A 16,840-nucleotide genomic window follows, 5' to 3' on the forward strand; every position below is an offset into this window, starting at 1 on the left:
ATGTATTCCACAATATAGAAAAAGAAAAGTCACTGCCAAACTCCTTTTATGAAGCTGCAGTCACCCTAATACCAAAACCACACAAAGACAGAACCAAGAAAGAGAATTACAGGCCAATCTCACTCATGAACATCGATGCGAAAATTCTCAATAAAATACTGGCAAACCGAATCCAAGAACACATTAGAAAAATCATCCATTATGATCAAGTAGGCTTCATCCCAGAGATGCAGGGATGGTTCAACATACGCAAATCTATCAATGTAATCCATCATATAAATAAACTGAAAGAAAAAAATCATATGATCATTTCATTGGATGCTGAAAAAGCATTTGACAAAATTCAACACCCATTTATGATAAAGGTGTTGGAGAGACTGGGAATACAAGGATCATACCTAAATATAATAAAAGCAATATACAGAAGCCGACAGCTAACATCAAATTGAATGGAGAGAAACTCAAAGCCTTTCCACTAAAATCAGGAACACGACAAGGCTGTCCACTCTCTCCATACCTCTTCAATATAGTGCTTGAAGTTCTAGCAATAGCAATAAGACAACATAAGGGGATCAAGGGGATTCGAATTGGAAAGGATGAAGTTAAACTTTCGTTATTTGCTGACGATATGATAGTGTACATAAGCGACCCCAAAAACTCTACCAAAGAACTCCTACAGCTGATAAACACCTTTAGTAACGTGGCAGGATACAAGATCAACTCCAAAAAATCAGTGGCCCTCCTATACACAAAGGATAAAGAAACGGAGAGGGAAATCAGAGAAACATCACCTTTCACGATAGCCACAAACACCATAAAATATCTTGGGGTTACTCTAACCAAGGATGTGAAAGACCTATTTGACAAGAACTTTAAGCCTTTGAATAGCATCGAACTTTGAGATCTACCTGTCTGTGCCTCCCAAGTGCTGGGATTAAAGATGTGTGCTACCACCTCCTACAATGCTTTGAATTTTAAAAATCTTTCTGGGTGAGCAAGATGGCTCAGCAGGTGAAAGCACTTATCACCAAGCCCAAAGACCTGCTTTCAATCCCCAGTCCCACGTGGTAGAAAAGAATCTACTGCTTCAGGTTGTCCTCTGACGACCAGCTGTTCTCTCTCTCTCTCTCTCTCTCTCTCTCTCTCTCTCTCTCTCTCTCTCTCTCACACACACACACACACACACACAAATAAATAAATGTAATAAAATTGAAACATTTCTAATGCAAAACAATTTTATTGGGCAGCCAAACATAGTCTCCCACTTTTAAATTCAGATCCCTTTAATAGCTGACTAATGAAAGATGGTTAGAATCTATGTCTGCTACTGCATTCAGACTGTCATAGCAGCCAGTCTAGGCAGCAATGTACATATGAAAGGATAAGAGTGAGAAGAAGAAACAGCATCTTGCTTTTGTTGTAGTGATACCTAGATTCACCTTGGAGATCTTTCTCTAGACGAGATCAGCAGTTGTCTGGATTGGAGGTGGGGAAGTTTGATACAGATTGACAGGAAGCAGTCTGTTATTTGTATGACCTGGGGAAAGACCTCACCTTTTTGTACTTTGAATCCCTTGTGTATATGAAAGGAGAAAGGTTGAGTAGTGGTGCATGCCTTTAATTAGACAGAGGCATTCTAATCTCTGGTTTTGAGGCCAGCCTGGTCTACAGACAAGTTCCAAGACAACCAGAACAACACAGAAAAACCTGTTTTCCAAAGAAAGAAAGAAAGAAAGAAAGAAAGAAAGAAGGAAAGAAAGAAAAAGAGTGGAGATAATGGGAGTTGGTTCAGTGGTTTAGAGTTGTTCCTATTCTACCAGAGGACCCAAATTCAGTCAACAGTCACCACATGGGGCAGGTCACAACCACCTGTAACTCCAGCTCCAGGAGAATCTGATGCCCCTCTTGTGACCTGCATAAGCACCCACATGTGCGTGTGGTTATGCATATACAGACACAATATACATAAAAATAGATATTTTTACTTTCTAATGGAGATAATGGCAGACTCTCCTTTACGAGTAGTTCTGAATGTTTATTGAGTGTTCATATAGGTCAAATGTTCTTAAGTTCTTCATGCATATTAACTCTTGATACTCAGAGACAATTTTCCCTTCAGGCATAATGACAAACAAGGGAGTACAAGCAATGGAGCAGTTATAGGGGCATAAATAGAGATGAAAGCATTTAGGTTATTGAACAGGCTTGTACTACTTGGTACAGAAGATCTATGGGCCTGACACACACCTTTAAGGATAATGTGTGTGTTGATAATGTCATGCACAAGGAAATTTGGTTTGTTATTTGTGGTGCTGAAGATTGAGCACAGAGCACTTCACAAGCTGAACAAAACACTGAGATGTATCCCTGGTCCCAGAAATACATTTTATTCCCTTCGCATTTTATGCCTAAAACTGTTGTAACTTCATGGTGTGTTCTCCTTCTGCTTTAAGGAATACATTGTATTTAGTTAATTAAAACTTAAAGGCTAATGTTTGATGTTGTTGTTACAATTTGTGTGTGTGTGTGTGTGTGTGTGTGTGTGTGTGTGTGTGTGTGTGTGTGTGTGATGGGTAGCCTTAAAATAATGCAGACTTGAACACAGAAGGAAATGTTTTTGATTGCCTTCTTAAAATATTCTTCTAGGACTAGTGGGCATTCATCCATTAATAGTCAACTTGGTATATTTTCCAGTTCTGAAAAAATCAAGGATCCAAGACCACTTAAGGATAAAGCATTCATTCAGCAATGTACTCAAAAGCTCTATGAGGTATTCTATAATTTAAATTGTCTGATTTGAGTGTTTTTGCTCCCAACACTTTTCTAATCCAAAACTTTCAATGTTTCATAAAAATGATTGTCGTTTCTTACAGAAAATGGTTATGTGCATAGTGTATCCATCAAGTCTCTACAAGCCCCATCAACTAAAGGTTTTCTAAAGATCTTTGCCTTTCTTTATGGCTTCCTATGTCCATCATATGAACTGTCTGTCAAGAAATTTGAAGAAGAAGTTCCAAGAATTTTCAAAGACCTTGGGTATGTAATATTCTTTTAGTCTAAGATCTTATCAGAACACAGAAGAAACTCATTATTGTAAGTTTGTGAATACTTTGAATTAGTAGGTTCATTAGTAGGATGAGCACTGTGAACAGTATGTGTAGGATGAACTGAAGAGGAAGGAAAATTGATAGACTGTAGCATATTCAACTTTTTTTGAACCTGTAACAAAACACCAATGCTTGTTAATTGGTAAATATAGGAGCTAGGGAGCTAGAGATGGCTCAGTGGTTAAGAGTACTGGCTGCTCTTCCAGGGGACTCAGGTTAGGTTCTCAGCACCCGCATGGTGGCCCACAGTCATATACAATGATTCCTCTTTTGATCTCCACAGCCATCAGGCACACACATGTTATGCATATTTATAGGCAAACCAACCATATGCATAAATTTTAAATATATATATTTATGTGATATATATTTGTATATATTCCAGACTACTAGGTACGAAATATCTATAGGCTTAAAACACACCATATATATACACTCACACACACACACACGCATGCACACACACACACACAAGCGCACACGTGTGACTGGCTTAGCTCATGGCTATAAAGGATGGAAAGCCCAAAAGCATGACATCAGCATGTACTCAGCCTCTAATAAATAAGGGCCTTCTTGGTGGGTCATAACTTGCCAGAAGGTATCATATGGCAAGGAGGAGCATGGGTGTAGGAAAGGATTATCTTTATAACAAAGCCATGCCTTCAAACACTCCTTTGTATTGGAATAGATTCATTCATAGGGCTCTCACCTGCCAGAAGTCCCATATCTTTGTATCATTAGTATCTGACTCTATGTACTAAGTTCCCAACATAAATTCTGCAGAATAAACATTCAAACCATAGCAGTCCACTATAAAAGAAGTTTAGGTGATAGAACATAAAGCTCAAACAATGAGGAATATAAAGTACAGCCTGGAATGGTGGTAGGCCTTTAATCTCAGAACTCCAAAATCTGAGGCAAATAGATCCTCTGAACTCAAGGCTACCCTGGTCTACATGATGAATACCAAGCTAGCCAAAGCTACTCGGTTAGTCCCGGTCACAAGAAAGTATAAAGTGCAACCTGATCACCACAATTTATGGTGGCAAAAGCATAGCAGTAAGATCTTATGAAAACAATGAGATTGTCTTATTGTGATTTCGTGATATTTGAATAAAACTCAGAATAAAACCAACAGAGGGGGCTGGAGAGATGGCTCAGAGGTTAAGAGGACCTGAGTTTAATTCCCAGCAATTACTTTGTGGCTCAAAACCATCTGTAATGAGATCTAGCGCCCTCTTCTGGTGTGTGGGCATACATGCCAGCAGCACATTGTATGCATAATAAATAAATAAATCTTTTTAAAAAAAAAAAGCTAGCGGAGAGAAGAGTTTATTACATTAATCATCAAGGGAAGTAAGGGCAGAAACTCAAGCAGGAACAGAGGTGGGAACTATGAAGCCAAGCTGTTTACTGACTACTTCTCCATAGCTTGCTCAGCTTGCTTTCTCCTACAGTCCATTACTACCTACTCAGGTGGCACTGCCCACAGTGGACTAGCTCTCTCCTGTCAGTCATGGTTAAGGAAGTGCCCCATGGATATGCCCACAGGCCAGCCTAGTGGAGACAATTCCTTTATTGAGGTTCCATCTTTCCAGATGACTCTAGCTTGTGTCAGGTTGACAAAGTTAACCAGCAGAGAGATAAAGTTTAAAAGCATTATAAATAAAGACAAGCACAGATCTGACGTGGTGCTGAACACCTGTGACCCCAACACTTGGGAAAACTAAGGAAGGAAAGTTGCTTGTTTGGAGACACAGGGACAAAAGTAGATTTAGTGACAGATAATCACTAATGTGTAAGAGAAGTACACTGAATGTAGGAAAATGAAAAGGTTTTTTTTAGGAGAATCCTTCTATACTCAGCTGTGAAACACCGTGCAAAATAATCTGTGGAATGTGAATAAATACACAAAAATCATTGATGGATAATATCTTCAGAGTAGACTCAAATATCTTCTCAGCAGGTGTATGTGCAGCTTTAAAATACACCTTTACTGTAGCCTTTATGCTTGCTAACATGGTTGCTCCTTATCTTCCTGTTTCTCATAGGTATCCTTTGCACTGTCCAAGAGCTCCATGTATGCAGTGGGAGCCCCTCATACCTGGCCTCACATCGTGGCAGCCTTGGTATGGCTGATAGACTGCATCAAGGTATTTGATTGATAGTTTAAATCTTACCTTTAAACGTTTAGTTTTTGCTTTGTTTTGTTTTTCCTCACAATGATTTTCTATTTCTCTCCCAATCTGACTTTTGCAACTTGTCTCCAAACCTGCTTCTGCTTTCAGAGCACGTTTGATTTGAAGTTCTTCGAACTGTTTGTGTCAGAACGGTGAGCAGGGAGAAGCTCTGCTTGACAGATTGTTTTCCTGGGGCGTTAGAGTTCAGAAAAACATGAACCCACATGTTTTCTTTGCGAAATTCATTTTCTCCTTTCTTAAAAATGAAATCAGTATCAATCACAAAAATAGGAAAATAGAGAATGAATACTCTCCCAACTTACAGATAACTTTTAAGTCATTTTCTTTGGATACAGTTTTATTTGGTTTTGTTGTATTAGGAGTTGAACCGTTGGTGTCTCTAACATTGAGGTGCACTTTAGCCCTGGATATAGGTTTCAAAGTCCTGTTTACTCTAAAAATGTGTACAGTCATGTGTCACATGCTGATGTTCAGTCATTGATGGATGGCATGGTGGTCCCATAAGATTATGACAGATATGAACTAATTTCTGTCACTTAGTGATGGAGCCATTTCAAAATTGCTCATCTCTGGTGATGCTGATATAAACCTGTGCTGCAGCCATAGAAAAGTATAACACATGACTTAATGTTGCCTAACATGTTTACCCTACTTAATTTAGAGTGTACTACATTTTTTAAGCAAATCATTTTTTCTGTAAAACAGTGCCATGTTAATCTGTAGCAACTTCTTTTTTCTACATACTAACAAATATTCCTCCAAGGAAACTATAGCAATTAAAATTACTCAGCCTCCAGATGTGATGGCACACCCCTTTAGTCCTAGCACTCAGGACAGAGGCAGGCAGATCTCTGAGTTCAGGGACAGCCTGGTCTAAGCATAGAAACCCTGTCTCTACACAACCATGTGTGAGCATTGCATGCCTATGGAGAGGCATTACTGTTTCAAAGTCTACCTTTGTGAAAACTTTAAAGCTGTTTTTTTTTTTTTTTAGTTCTATATCTCGCTATGTGCTTTTGCTATTAATTTGAAACTTCTTTGGTTTGTTGGTTGGTTGGTTTTTCTGAAAGTGAATCTCACCATGTTGCCTAGTCTGTACTCTGGGGTCAAAAAATCTTCCCACTGCAATCTGGTAAATAGCAGGAAATACAGGTGTATGTGCCACTGCATCCAGCTTTTAATCCATCATTTAATTTGAACCTTTTTGTATCAAGTCCCTTCTGTCTCAAACTGAGCCAATGATTTGGGAAGGGGTATTGTTGGGTTTGGTTTGGTTTTTTTGTCAGGTTGCTTTGCCTTTGAGAAAGGAATGGCTGGGATATGGTGAGTGGTTGTTTTGGTTCACCATTTTGGAATAGAAACTATTTCACTGGTAGTCTTGACTGTGATCACCAGTCCTTGGCATTATATCCAGGTTTGTTTGTTTTTGTTTTGTTTTGTTTTGTTTGGACTTGACTTGGTATTCCCTAGGTTTATGTTCCCCCATGTTAGTGTTTGAGCCTCTTTTATTCTGTGTAAGTACTCTTCAGCTGAACCGCACTTCCCAGTCTTGATGATGCCTTTGAAGATTCTGTGTTTTGTTTACCCCTTCCTCATTGGTTTCAAATTGCATTCATAAACATTAGGGAAAAATTCCCACCTTGACAATATTTAACATTATCATTTGGGGAAGTATTAATTTTCTCATTTATACTTCACTGTTTCTTCAGTAAGATAATAACTTTCTTAATATCAAGTACCATATTTTTAAGTTCCTTTTGTTTTGATGTTTTCTTAACTATATTTCTAAGTTATTAATGCTGAGACTTGTAGTGATAGTTCAAGACTTTCTTATCTCACTACTCTTAATGAACTACCCCATTCTAAATTATTTTCTATTACTACCACTGTTTACAAAGAAAGGGGTTTTTGTTATTTAGTCATGATATATTCAGATAAAAGGTAGTGTTTTCCCTGCAGAAATGGATCTGCTATCATCTCAAAAATGGCTTTTGAAGTCAGGCTTAGTGATTCTGGCCTGTAATCCCATCTACTTAGGAAGTTAAGGCAGAAGGATCACAGGTTCCTTTACTTACAGGTGCTTCTACAAAGAGAGGTTTAGGCCGGCCTGTGGAACTTAGATCCTGTGTCAAGACAAAAAGGAAAAGAGAACTTAAGAATAGCTCAGTTGTCCCACGCTACCGTCTCGCCAGCAAGAACCACGCGGAACACTAGGATCCTTCTGCAGGAATGGCTTTAATCCTCTTGGGAGCTAGAGCATAAGCCAACATGGCCGGGGACCCAGATAAGATGGAACCCATCCCTTATAAAGGAAACAGACCCTGCTCTGGACGTGTCATTCCTGGATTGGTCAACTGCTCCCAGTCCCAGGTGAAACCTTGGGAGTAGTGGAAAAATACCAACACGTGTGAGCTTTCTAGCTCACCTGGCGGTGCAGCGCCATCTATGGTGGAGAGTGTGGTTGCGGCCTTCTACATCTCCCCCTAATTTTACTTCTTTGCAGAAAGGCAACTCCCTAGGAAGGTAAAGATAGAGGTCGCACTTCCCAAAATGAAAACATTAAAATGGGCTTACACGGAATCTGTCCCTAGGCTCATGACACCTGGAACCTATCCGGCCTGCCCTCTGCCAATTTTCTGGGAAAGGGAATATACGGCAGGAAACCCTTAAGCAGAGCGACTTATCTCTCAGAGAGGGTCATTCTCTGTGCGATGCTCTTAAGCTCGACAACCTTCAGGGCTAGCTAAGCCAAGCACTCCACCCTGTGCAATGGACCACAGTCCTAGGGGTGCAGGAGCTGGTTGGCTTAAACCTTACTGCTTTAACATAGATAACCACACATCAGAAGAGGCTCCCTGTTCCAGGGCAGCCAGCGCTGTGCAAAAACCACTTTGTCCCTAAGACTTTGGGATTTGAGTCAGCAGACCATCCAGAGGAGAAACACTATTCCATAGCATAGGACCGTTCCAAAACATTTCCACCCCCACCCATTCTTTGAAGTAGGGGATGAAGGACACAATCCAGGACTGGAATCCTTTGGCCAGGCTTATGTCCACTCGCGTGGAGTTGATTGTCATGATGGACCGTCTCAAGGAGGACAGCAAATCATCAAAATTCTCCTGCAAGATACAAAGACAATTCTCGGGACAAGTTAGCCACTTTTATAAAGTTCTCATATGGTACATTGGTCACACATAAGGCTGGAGTTTTCCATTCACAGCCCAATTGGGCAAGCTGCCATAAGCTATCCACCTGTTTTTTATTCTACCTCTAATAGATGTATCTATGGTAGCCTGTTGATCCAGGGCTGTAGCCACTGTGGTAGATACCTGATTGAGGGTCTCTGTTTTTTATGATATAGGCCGTGTTGCCCCAGTGGCGCCTAGGAAAAACCCAGGCCCTGTTTGCTGATATTAGGTTTAGGATGTATTGGCTCCCGTATTCCCTGCTGGGAGCGACCCAAGCCCCTTCCTGGCCTATGACCCATTCTGATCATTATATCTTGGGCCTGAGATGAATATGCATTAGATAGGGTCAATCCCATGCCCTGCATCACGTCTCTTCCCCATAAGTTGACCGGCAGGGGGAGGACATATGGTGTAAAATATCCTGACTGCCCTTCATCTGTTTCCCAGGTTAATCTGGTGGAGCTAATGGTGGGGTTTGCACTGTAGCCCAAGCCCTGTAGGGCATGAGACGACTCAGTAACTGGCCAGGACTGTGGCCACCAGCGCGATGAGATAATACTTTTGTCCGCGCCGGTGTCCAAAATGCCTTCGAAGCATTTACCATTGACCCAAAGGGGCAGTTTGGGTCGATCTTGAAGGCTAACAACCAAGTAGGCTGAATCCTGTCCTGTTGACCCCATTAATCTATTCTCCGGCCTCTGGTGGATGTCTGCCGGGAGAAGCAGTAACTGAGCTATCCTGTCTCCTTTACTGATGGAAAAAACTCCACTAGGGCAAGAGCATAGGGCTTGTATCTCAGCAGTGTGCTGACTATCAACGAGACCTGGGTGGACGATTAATCCCTGTAGGGTAAGCGAGCCACGTCCTAAAAGCAGGCCCACGCTTCCAGGGGGTAGGGGCTCAGGCAGCTGCACAGGGACGGGCTGTACCCCCATTTGAGGCATTAATAAGAAGTCGGTGGAGGCACACAAGTCCACTCTTGTTCTGCCTCCAAGGGTCCCTCGGTCGTTGCCCTGACGAACTTGTTCCCATATTTTTGGGGGCCCTGGGACTGAGGGCCCGCCATCCCGTTTTTTGGATCATCAATCTGTGGGTTTCCTAATGGTGGGAGGATCTTACCATGGGTGTCCCTAACGGAGCGGCAGAGCTCTGCCCTATGATAACCTTTACCACAGCGTGAGCAAAGCATAGGGGGCGCTCTCTCCTTTTCTGATGACCTACAGTCCCTTTTTAAGTGTCCTGGCTTCCCGCATTTAAAGCAAACTCTTCTGTCTGGCCCTTTAAAAGGGTGTTTTTGTGACTGCATGATGGCTGCAGCCAAACCTGCATTCGTCAGGGGTCCTCCTAGTTCTCTACAGACCCTGAGCCAGTCCTGTAGCCCTTTATTTTTCCTAGGTGCTATGGCGGCACGGCACTCCTGCGTGGCTTGCTCAAAAATGAGCTGCTCAATTAGGGGCGTGGCCGTATCAGTATCGCCAAAAATGCGTCCTGCTGCCTCAATCATTCTTGCCACGAAATCTGAAAAAGGCTCCTGAGTCCCTTGTATAATCTTGGTGAGCGGAGTGCTCCCTTCTCCCTTTTTTGACAAGGCTTTCCATGCTCTTACAGCTGTATCGGCTATCTGGCGGTAGGCGCCGTAAGGGTAGTTTGTCTGGGCAGCGGCATAGTGCCCTCGCCCAGTCAGGAGGTCAAATGTCCATTGCTGTTGTTCTGGAGTTAAGGCCTGAGCGTTAGCTCTGGCCTGTTCCTGGGCTATCTCGTGCCACAGCGCTTTCCATTCCAAATATTGACCCATGCTGATGAGCGATGCTTTTGCAACTGCTTCCCAGTCCGCTGGAGTCATGGCAGACAAGGCCAATCTGTCCAACTGGGCTAAGGTAAAATTAGCAGTCACTCCATACTTTCTGACTGACTCTGCTAACTCTTTAATTTGGTTGTACTCCACAGGTGCATGTACTCGCCCGTTTTCCCCTTCATAAACGGGGAAGGCCAAGTGTAGCTTTCTCTTGACCTTGTCAGGGATAAATGAAAAGGTCTTTGGCCCAAGGCGTTCCTCATAAGGAGGCGCCGAAGGGGCAATTGGGGGAGGGCGTAGCCTATAATGAGGCGGATGGGCCGTTTGGGATGACCTCATGGCCCTGCCGTTGGCTAATTCTACTTCCTCCTCTGTATCCAGTTCTCCTTCCTCTTCTCCTGAGCCAGAACTTTCGTACTCACTTTCATGGTCACTTTCAAGGTCACTTTCGATCAGCAAATTACTGTTCTTTCCTTTTTTCTTATTATTGATATCAGAAAGCTTTTGGCCTTGTGGGCCAATGTTCTCCCCCATTTTTACTTCCTTAGAATTCCTGGAGGGTCCTTTTTCCTTAATTTTTTTTCTCACGCGCGCGTCTAACCTCCCACTGCATTCAGTTTCTGATATTCTGTCCTGAATTTCCTCCGCCTTTGCAACAACCACTTGGCAAGATTCATCTTTTAAGCAATTTCTGACGGAAAATAAGAGAATTGCTAAGATAAGCATCAAGGCCTGTATGAAACCTTCCCAATGCGGAGACAAGTCAAGCTCAAAACCGAAAAATCCAGGAACAGACATTACCTCTCTGATTATGCAGACCCGCAGTTCTGAATCCTTCCTGAATCCAAGGTGAATCCAAGAGATCCCCGTCGGTGCGGTGGTCAGGATTCCTCGGCGTCCCGGGTTTCGGCACCAGTTGTCCCACGCTACCGTCTCACCAGCAAGAACCACGCGGAACACTAGGATCCTTCTGCAGGAATGGCTTTAATCCTCTTGGGAGCTAGAGCATAAGCCAACATGGCCGGGGACCCAGATAAGATGGAACCCATCCCTTATAAAGGAAACAGACCCTGCTCTGGACGTGTCATTCCTGGATTGGTCAACTGCTCCCAGTCCCAGGTGAAACCTTGGGAGTAGTGGAAAAATACCAACACGTGTGAGCTTTCTAGCTCACCTGGCGGTGCAGCGCCATCTATGGTGGAGAGTGTGGTTGCGGCCTTCTACAGCTCAGTGATAGGTTGCTGGTCTAGCATACATAAGACTGGTAATTCACTCCCACCCCGCATGAAGTTGCTGCTGGCTGGTGATGGAACAGAGTGATAGGGAGCTTGTCTAAGCAAATATAAGATCCTGATATAATGGTTGTAGGAACAATTGAAAATATTCTTTTAAAATGTTATTTTTATTTATTTATGTGTGTGAATCTCTGTGTGAGGCCAGAAGAGAACATTGGGTCCACTAGAACCAATGTCACAGGCGTTTGTGAGCCATGCAACACGTAAGCTGGGAAACAAACTTAAGTCCTCAAGAAAAGCACCAAGTACTCTTAACAATTTGAGCCCTCTCTCCAGTTCTGAAAATATAATCATTCTCTTCACCTCCATATATAGTATATGATTGATGGCTTCTACTTGTCCACTATTTGTTATTTTGCTCTGATTCCAAATTGCTTCATAGCATTTTATTAGTGGCTTGATAGTTTCTCTCATTCTTCACTGTGCCTCTTTGCTCACTTAGCACACAGTCTGTCTGCATACCAGCAGTTTGACCATGGCCGCATCTCTTTTTGAGACTAAATGACAAGGTTGCATGTGCTCCAAAATAAATTTTGTTTGGGGTCTCGCTTGGATTTCATGTGCCCAGAACAATGCTCAGAAATAGAATTTTGTTAGACAATACCACCTTCACCTGGTGGGGCTCCATTCTATAGCTTTAGATGAAGATGCCATCTCAAAACAATGTTAGCAAGGGGCTTGAGAGATGACTTGGTTAAGAGAACTTCCTACCTACCCTTCCAGAGAACCAGAGTCCCAGCACCCACTCCAGGTAGCTCTCAATTACCTGTAACTCCAGCTACATGGAGTCCAGTGCCCTCTTCTGACCTCACAGAACACTGTATATATAATAACACATCTTTAAAAAAGAATGAATTTTACAAACTATCAGCTCCACTAATCTAATGTGTTGTTTGTGTACTAATTAGATTTATCGTGCCATGAAAGAAAGAGCACCTCTATTTGATGATGGGCAGGCTTGGGGAGAAGACAGTGAAGATGGTATAAAACATAATAAGGTACTATATATTACTATTAACAATATATAAAGAGGATGCTTTTATATTCTTCACTAAAAGGTATTCTATTATAGAACTTGTCTTTTGTTTTCTAGGAAATTTCTGAGTTTGATTTTTTTAAAGCCAGATTTAATTCATTAGTTTTTCTTGTGTAAAATCCCTCATGTGGTGGCCAGAGCTGAAGCCTATGTCCTCTGAGCAGAGACTCTGTTGTGAGTTTTCACAGATGGTCAAGGAATTCCCGATAGGGAGACTTGATGAAGATAGTCTTTTTACGGAGGTTAGGGGTCAGGTAACTGTATGTCCTTGAGATGACCTCAAAAAAAGTGGCCTTAGCAAAGTTGCCCAAATTCTTACTACATATTCTTGACTGTCCTAGAACTTTCTATGTGGACCAGACTGCTCCTGACTCAAAGAGACGTCCCTGCTTCGCTTCCAAATGCTGAGATTGACAACATAGAAAGTCATTTCCAAGCAAAATGCTTATAAAATAGATCAATCTGAAAAAAATATTTTTAGTAAAATAAAATGGTTCTGGGTCTGGAGAAATGGCTCAGAGGTTAAGAGCATTGCCTGCTCTTCCAAAGGTCCTGAGTTCATTTCCCAGCAACCACATGGAGGCTCACAACCATATGTAATGTGATTGGTGCGCTCATCTAGCATGGAGATGTACAGGCAGAAAGAACATTATATACATAATAAGTAAATACATCTTTTTAAAAAAATATCTTTTAAAAAATACTGAGTGTGGCTACTATTGAAATGACCTTATAACTTCCTAAAATTACTAACCACAAAAACTTTAAAATGTTAACTGAAAAATGCTACTTTAACCATGTGCACCCCTTTAATCCCAGCACTCAGGAAGCAGAAGCAGGCAGACCTCTATGAGTTCATGGCCAGCCTGGTCTGTATAATAAATCCCAGGCTAGCCGGGGCTACATAGTGAGACCTGTCTCAAAAAGAAAAATAGAGAGGAAGAAAGAAAGAAAGAAAGAAAGAAAGAAAGAAAGAAAGAAAGAAAGAAAGAGGAAGAATAAAGAAATGTATTGGAACTAATACATGTGTTATAGATCAACTTCCTTTTCCTCCTGCTTCTTACTTTAATGTAATTATTTGTCAAGACAAAACATAACTATATGATGAACAGAGGGGTTAGGGAATTGCTGGAACTTGAATTCCCGGCACCTCATGCCAAAAAGTCTTCATAAATTGTTCAGACTGGCCTTAAACTACTCTGTACTCAAGGAAAGCCTTGAACTCACAAACCTTCTTCTTTGGCTTCACAAGTACTCGAGACTACAGGATTGGCACATATTGACTCTTAAAATACTGCATGTAGGTTGTTCTGGTTTATTTTGTTTTGGCTGCTGTAGTTAGGCATATTGTTACTTAGCTGAGTTACCACATCCAAAAGTAGCTGTATTAAATGTAATAAACGGTTGGGTATGGTGGTACACTCTCATAACATCAGCACACAGAAGGCTAAAAAATGGGAGATCATAAATGACAAAGAGAAAAGTAATTATTTTTTGGCGAGGTTTCTGTCTTGCCCGGTTCCCGCAACCATTAAGTCCCAAAGAAGTCACACAGAGGTCTACATTAGTTATAAACTGATTGGTCTGTTACCTCAAGCTGCTTATTAACTCTTATAACTTATATTAGCCCATTATTCTTATCTGTGACAGTCACATGGCTCAGTACCTTTTTCAGCGGCATAGTCACATCTTGCTTCTGTGTCTGGACAGGACTGAAGAGGTAGCTTCCCTGTTCCCAGAATTTTCCTGTTCTCATTGACCTACCTCAACTTCCTCTCTGGTTGTCTCACATATATTTCCTGCCTACCTACTGGCTTATCAGCATTTATTTAAAACATAATTAACGAAACATAGACAATTGTCCTGCACCAATTATTTTTTAAAAAATAAGAATAAGTTGGTCCCATATGCTTTATTAGAACATAGAATGCATGGCAAACCCCACTGTATTCTGAAATAGAAACATTAGCTCGAGAATAAACTTGAGATTATGTGTGTTGCCTGATATATATTAAGGACCACAGGCATCTCAAAATAAAAATTGCTTTGTGCACTAGTTTGAACTGTGTCTGGTTAAAGCCTGTCTCACAAAATGAAAGTGGTAATAATTCTAGTCTCATCTTTTATGAATGCCTGAGAAATAGTTTAAAGTTATATTAACTGACTAGCATAGAATCAATGACCTTTTTTTCCTCAGAGTGTATATGTGTACATTCATGTGTGTCACATGCACAGGTGAGATCAGAGACAACTTTAAGCAGTTGACTCCTTCTCCCACTATAGACCCTGAGTCTCAAACTCAAGTGGGCAGACTTGCAGAGGAAGGACTTTCACCCACTCAGCAGTCCAACCAACTCACCCCTTTGTTTTAAACAAGAATGAACGTGCCACATTAAGCAGTGATCCAGGCTGCAGAGGCTGCTGGAGAACCTTTTATCCTTTCCTCTTGAGAATTCTCAGGCTGGAGACAGCTTTTCCAGAGCGCTTGCCTGAAGCATCCAGAGCCCTGGGCTCTGTCAGCCCCTCAGCAGTAACAGCCAAGCTCCTAGGAAAGAGCCCACATGGCAGGGCATGTACAGCAGATTCCACTTCTAGCACAGTTTATCACAGGATAACTCAGCTTCTGGTTGTCAGCCTTGTGGGACTACAAAGTACCTAAGGTTCAAACTTACCACATCTAAGGAGAGTGATTCACAAGAGCAGACTGAAGTAGCATGAAGGTATCATCATTAGCCACCAGTGGGCTCCCTTTCTGCTTACAGGAATGTTTACTGTCTGTCTATGCTATCTCTTCCACATCAACAGGGTCATGAGAGGGTTTCTTAGTAAGCACAGTATTGATGAAAGGGTGTGTGTCTGTCTTGGGAAATACGTACTTTATCTAGGCTGTGGAATTCTCTGATTAGCCGTTCTCAGAGTCACATGTTGTGAGACACTATGATTCCAACATTTATGGAGACTGAGGAAAAAGAATCACCAGTCAGAGGCCACACTGGGCTACATAGTGAGTTCCAAGGCAGGCTGAACTACACTGGTCAAATGCTTCATGTTTGAAAACAGAACTTTCTCTTGGGTCACAGCTCTAATAGTCTCCTCTTAGGGCTCCACCTTCCACGGCATTATTCACCTGAAGATTCTGACTTTCACAATTAGTTCCTGTCTGTCTAATTGGAATTAGATAATCATAATCCACTTCAATTTTTCATAAGGTGGAAATCCTTTTTTTTCTGCCAGTCTTATAGATGCATAGTAGTGACTCAGCTTTTGTTCTGGCTTGTTTGTCTGAGTCTTGGTTTAAAATAATACTATCATTTTATGTGTATGGATGATTTGCCTGCATGTAAGTCTGTGTACCATATGTGTGCAGTGCCCATTGAGGCCAAAAGAGAGTGTCAGATCCTCTGGACTAGCATTACAAAGAGTTGTGAGCCACCATGTGGATGCAGAGAACCAAACCTGCTCCTCTACATTAGCAGCAATTACTCTCAGACACTGAGCTATCTCTGTAGCTACTGCTTCATCATCATCAGCATCATCATCATTATTATTGTTATGTGTTGTTTTTTATGTTTAGACATATTTAGCCTGCATACACGTGTGAACAACATATGTGCCTATTGCCCCAGGAAGTCAGAGACAGCATCAGATGCCCTGGGACTGGGGCTGCGAATAGTTGTGTGGCGCCGTGTTGGTGATGGGAACAAACCAGGTCCTGTGCAGGAGGACCACTGAGCCTCGCCAGCCACAGCATTCTTCTTAAAGAACACTTAAGTTTGTGCATTTTATGTCGAATTATGTTTTGTAGTAAGCTTCCTGGGTTGACTTCCAAATATCTACCCAAAATGTGTATTTTCATCCCTATTCATGTTTAGAAGTAATAGATTGTGTACATCTTTATAGCACAGTTAATGGCAGGTTTTCAATCTTTTCTTCTAAGGAATTTATATAACTGCCTACTACATTTTTATTCAAATTTAAATTTCCAATTAGAAAAAAATGAAACAAACTGAATAGAGAATCATGTCTTTGTTTTTAAAATCTACTTATCACAATCAGTTGTTTCTGGAATACACCATCAAATGCTATGAGAGTTTCATGACCGGTGCTGACAACTTTGAAGAGACGAATGCAGAGCTGCAGTCCAAGCTGAGTAAGTGCCCTCCCTGCTGTGTTGCCACTTAACTCTGGGTACCTGCTTGTTTTATCATGCCTGATGTT

At 41.7% G+C, this 16,840-nt stretch overlaps 1 protein-coding gene across 1 annotated transcript in view; it reads left to right on the forward strand.

Annotated features, from left to right (window-relative positions):
* LOC148117610 (kinetochore protein NDC80 homolog) overlaps window positions 1-16,840 on the forward strand; it is a 58,276-nt gene that overhangs the window by 5,870 nt on the left and 35,566 nt on the right. The window contains 5 exon segments of the mRNA XM_087902252.1: window positions 2,647-2,769; window positions 2,863-3,040; window positions 5,159-5,260; window positions 12,495-12,584; window positions 16,679-16,772. Of these exon segments, the coding sequence (XP_087758378.1) occupies window positions 2,647-2,769; window positions 2,863-3,040; window positions 5,159-5,260; window positions 12,495-12,584; window positions 16,679-16,772 (587 nt within the window).

Source organism: Myodes glareolus, chromosome 27 (genome assembly GCF_982192425.1).
Source record: "Myodes glareolus chromosome 27, mMyoGla1.1, whole genome shotgun sequence".
In the NCBI taxonomy this organism is placed as follows: domain Eukaryota; kingdom Metazoa; phylum Chordata; class Mammalia; order Rodentia; family Cricetidae; genus Myodes; species Myodes glareolus.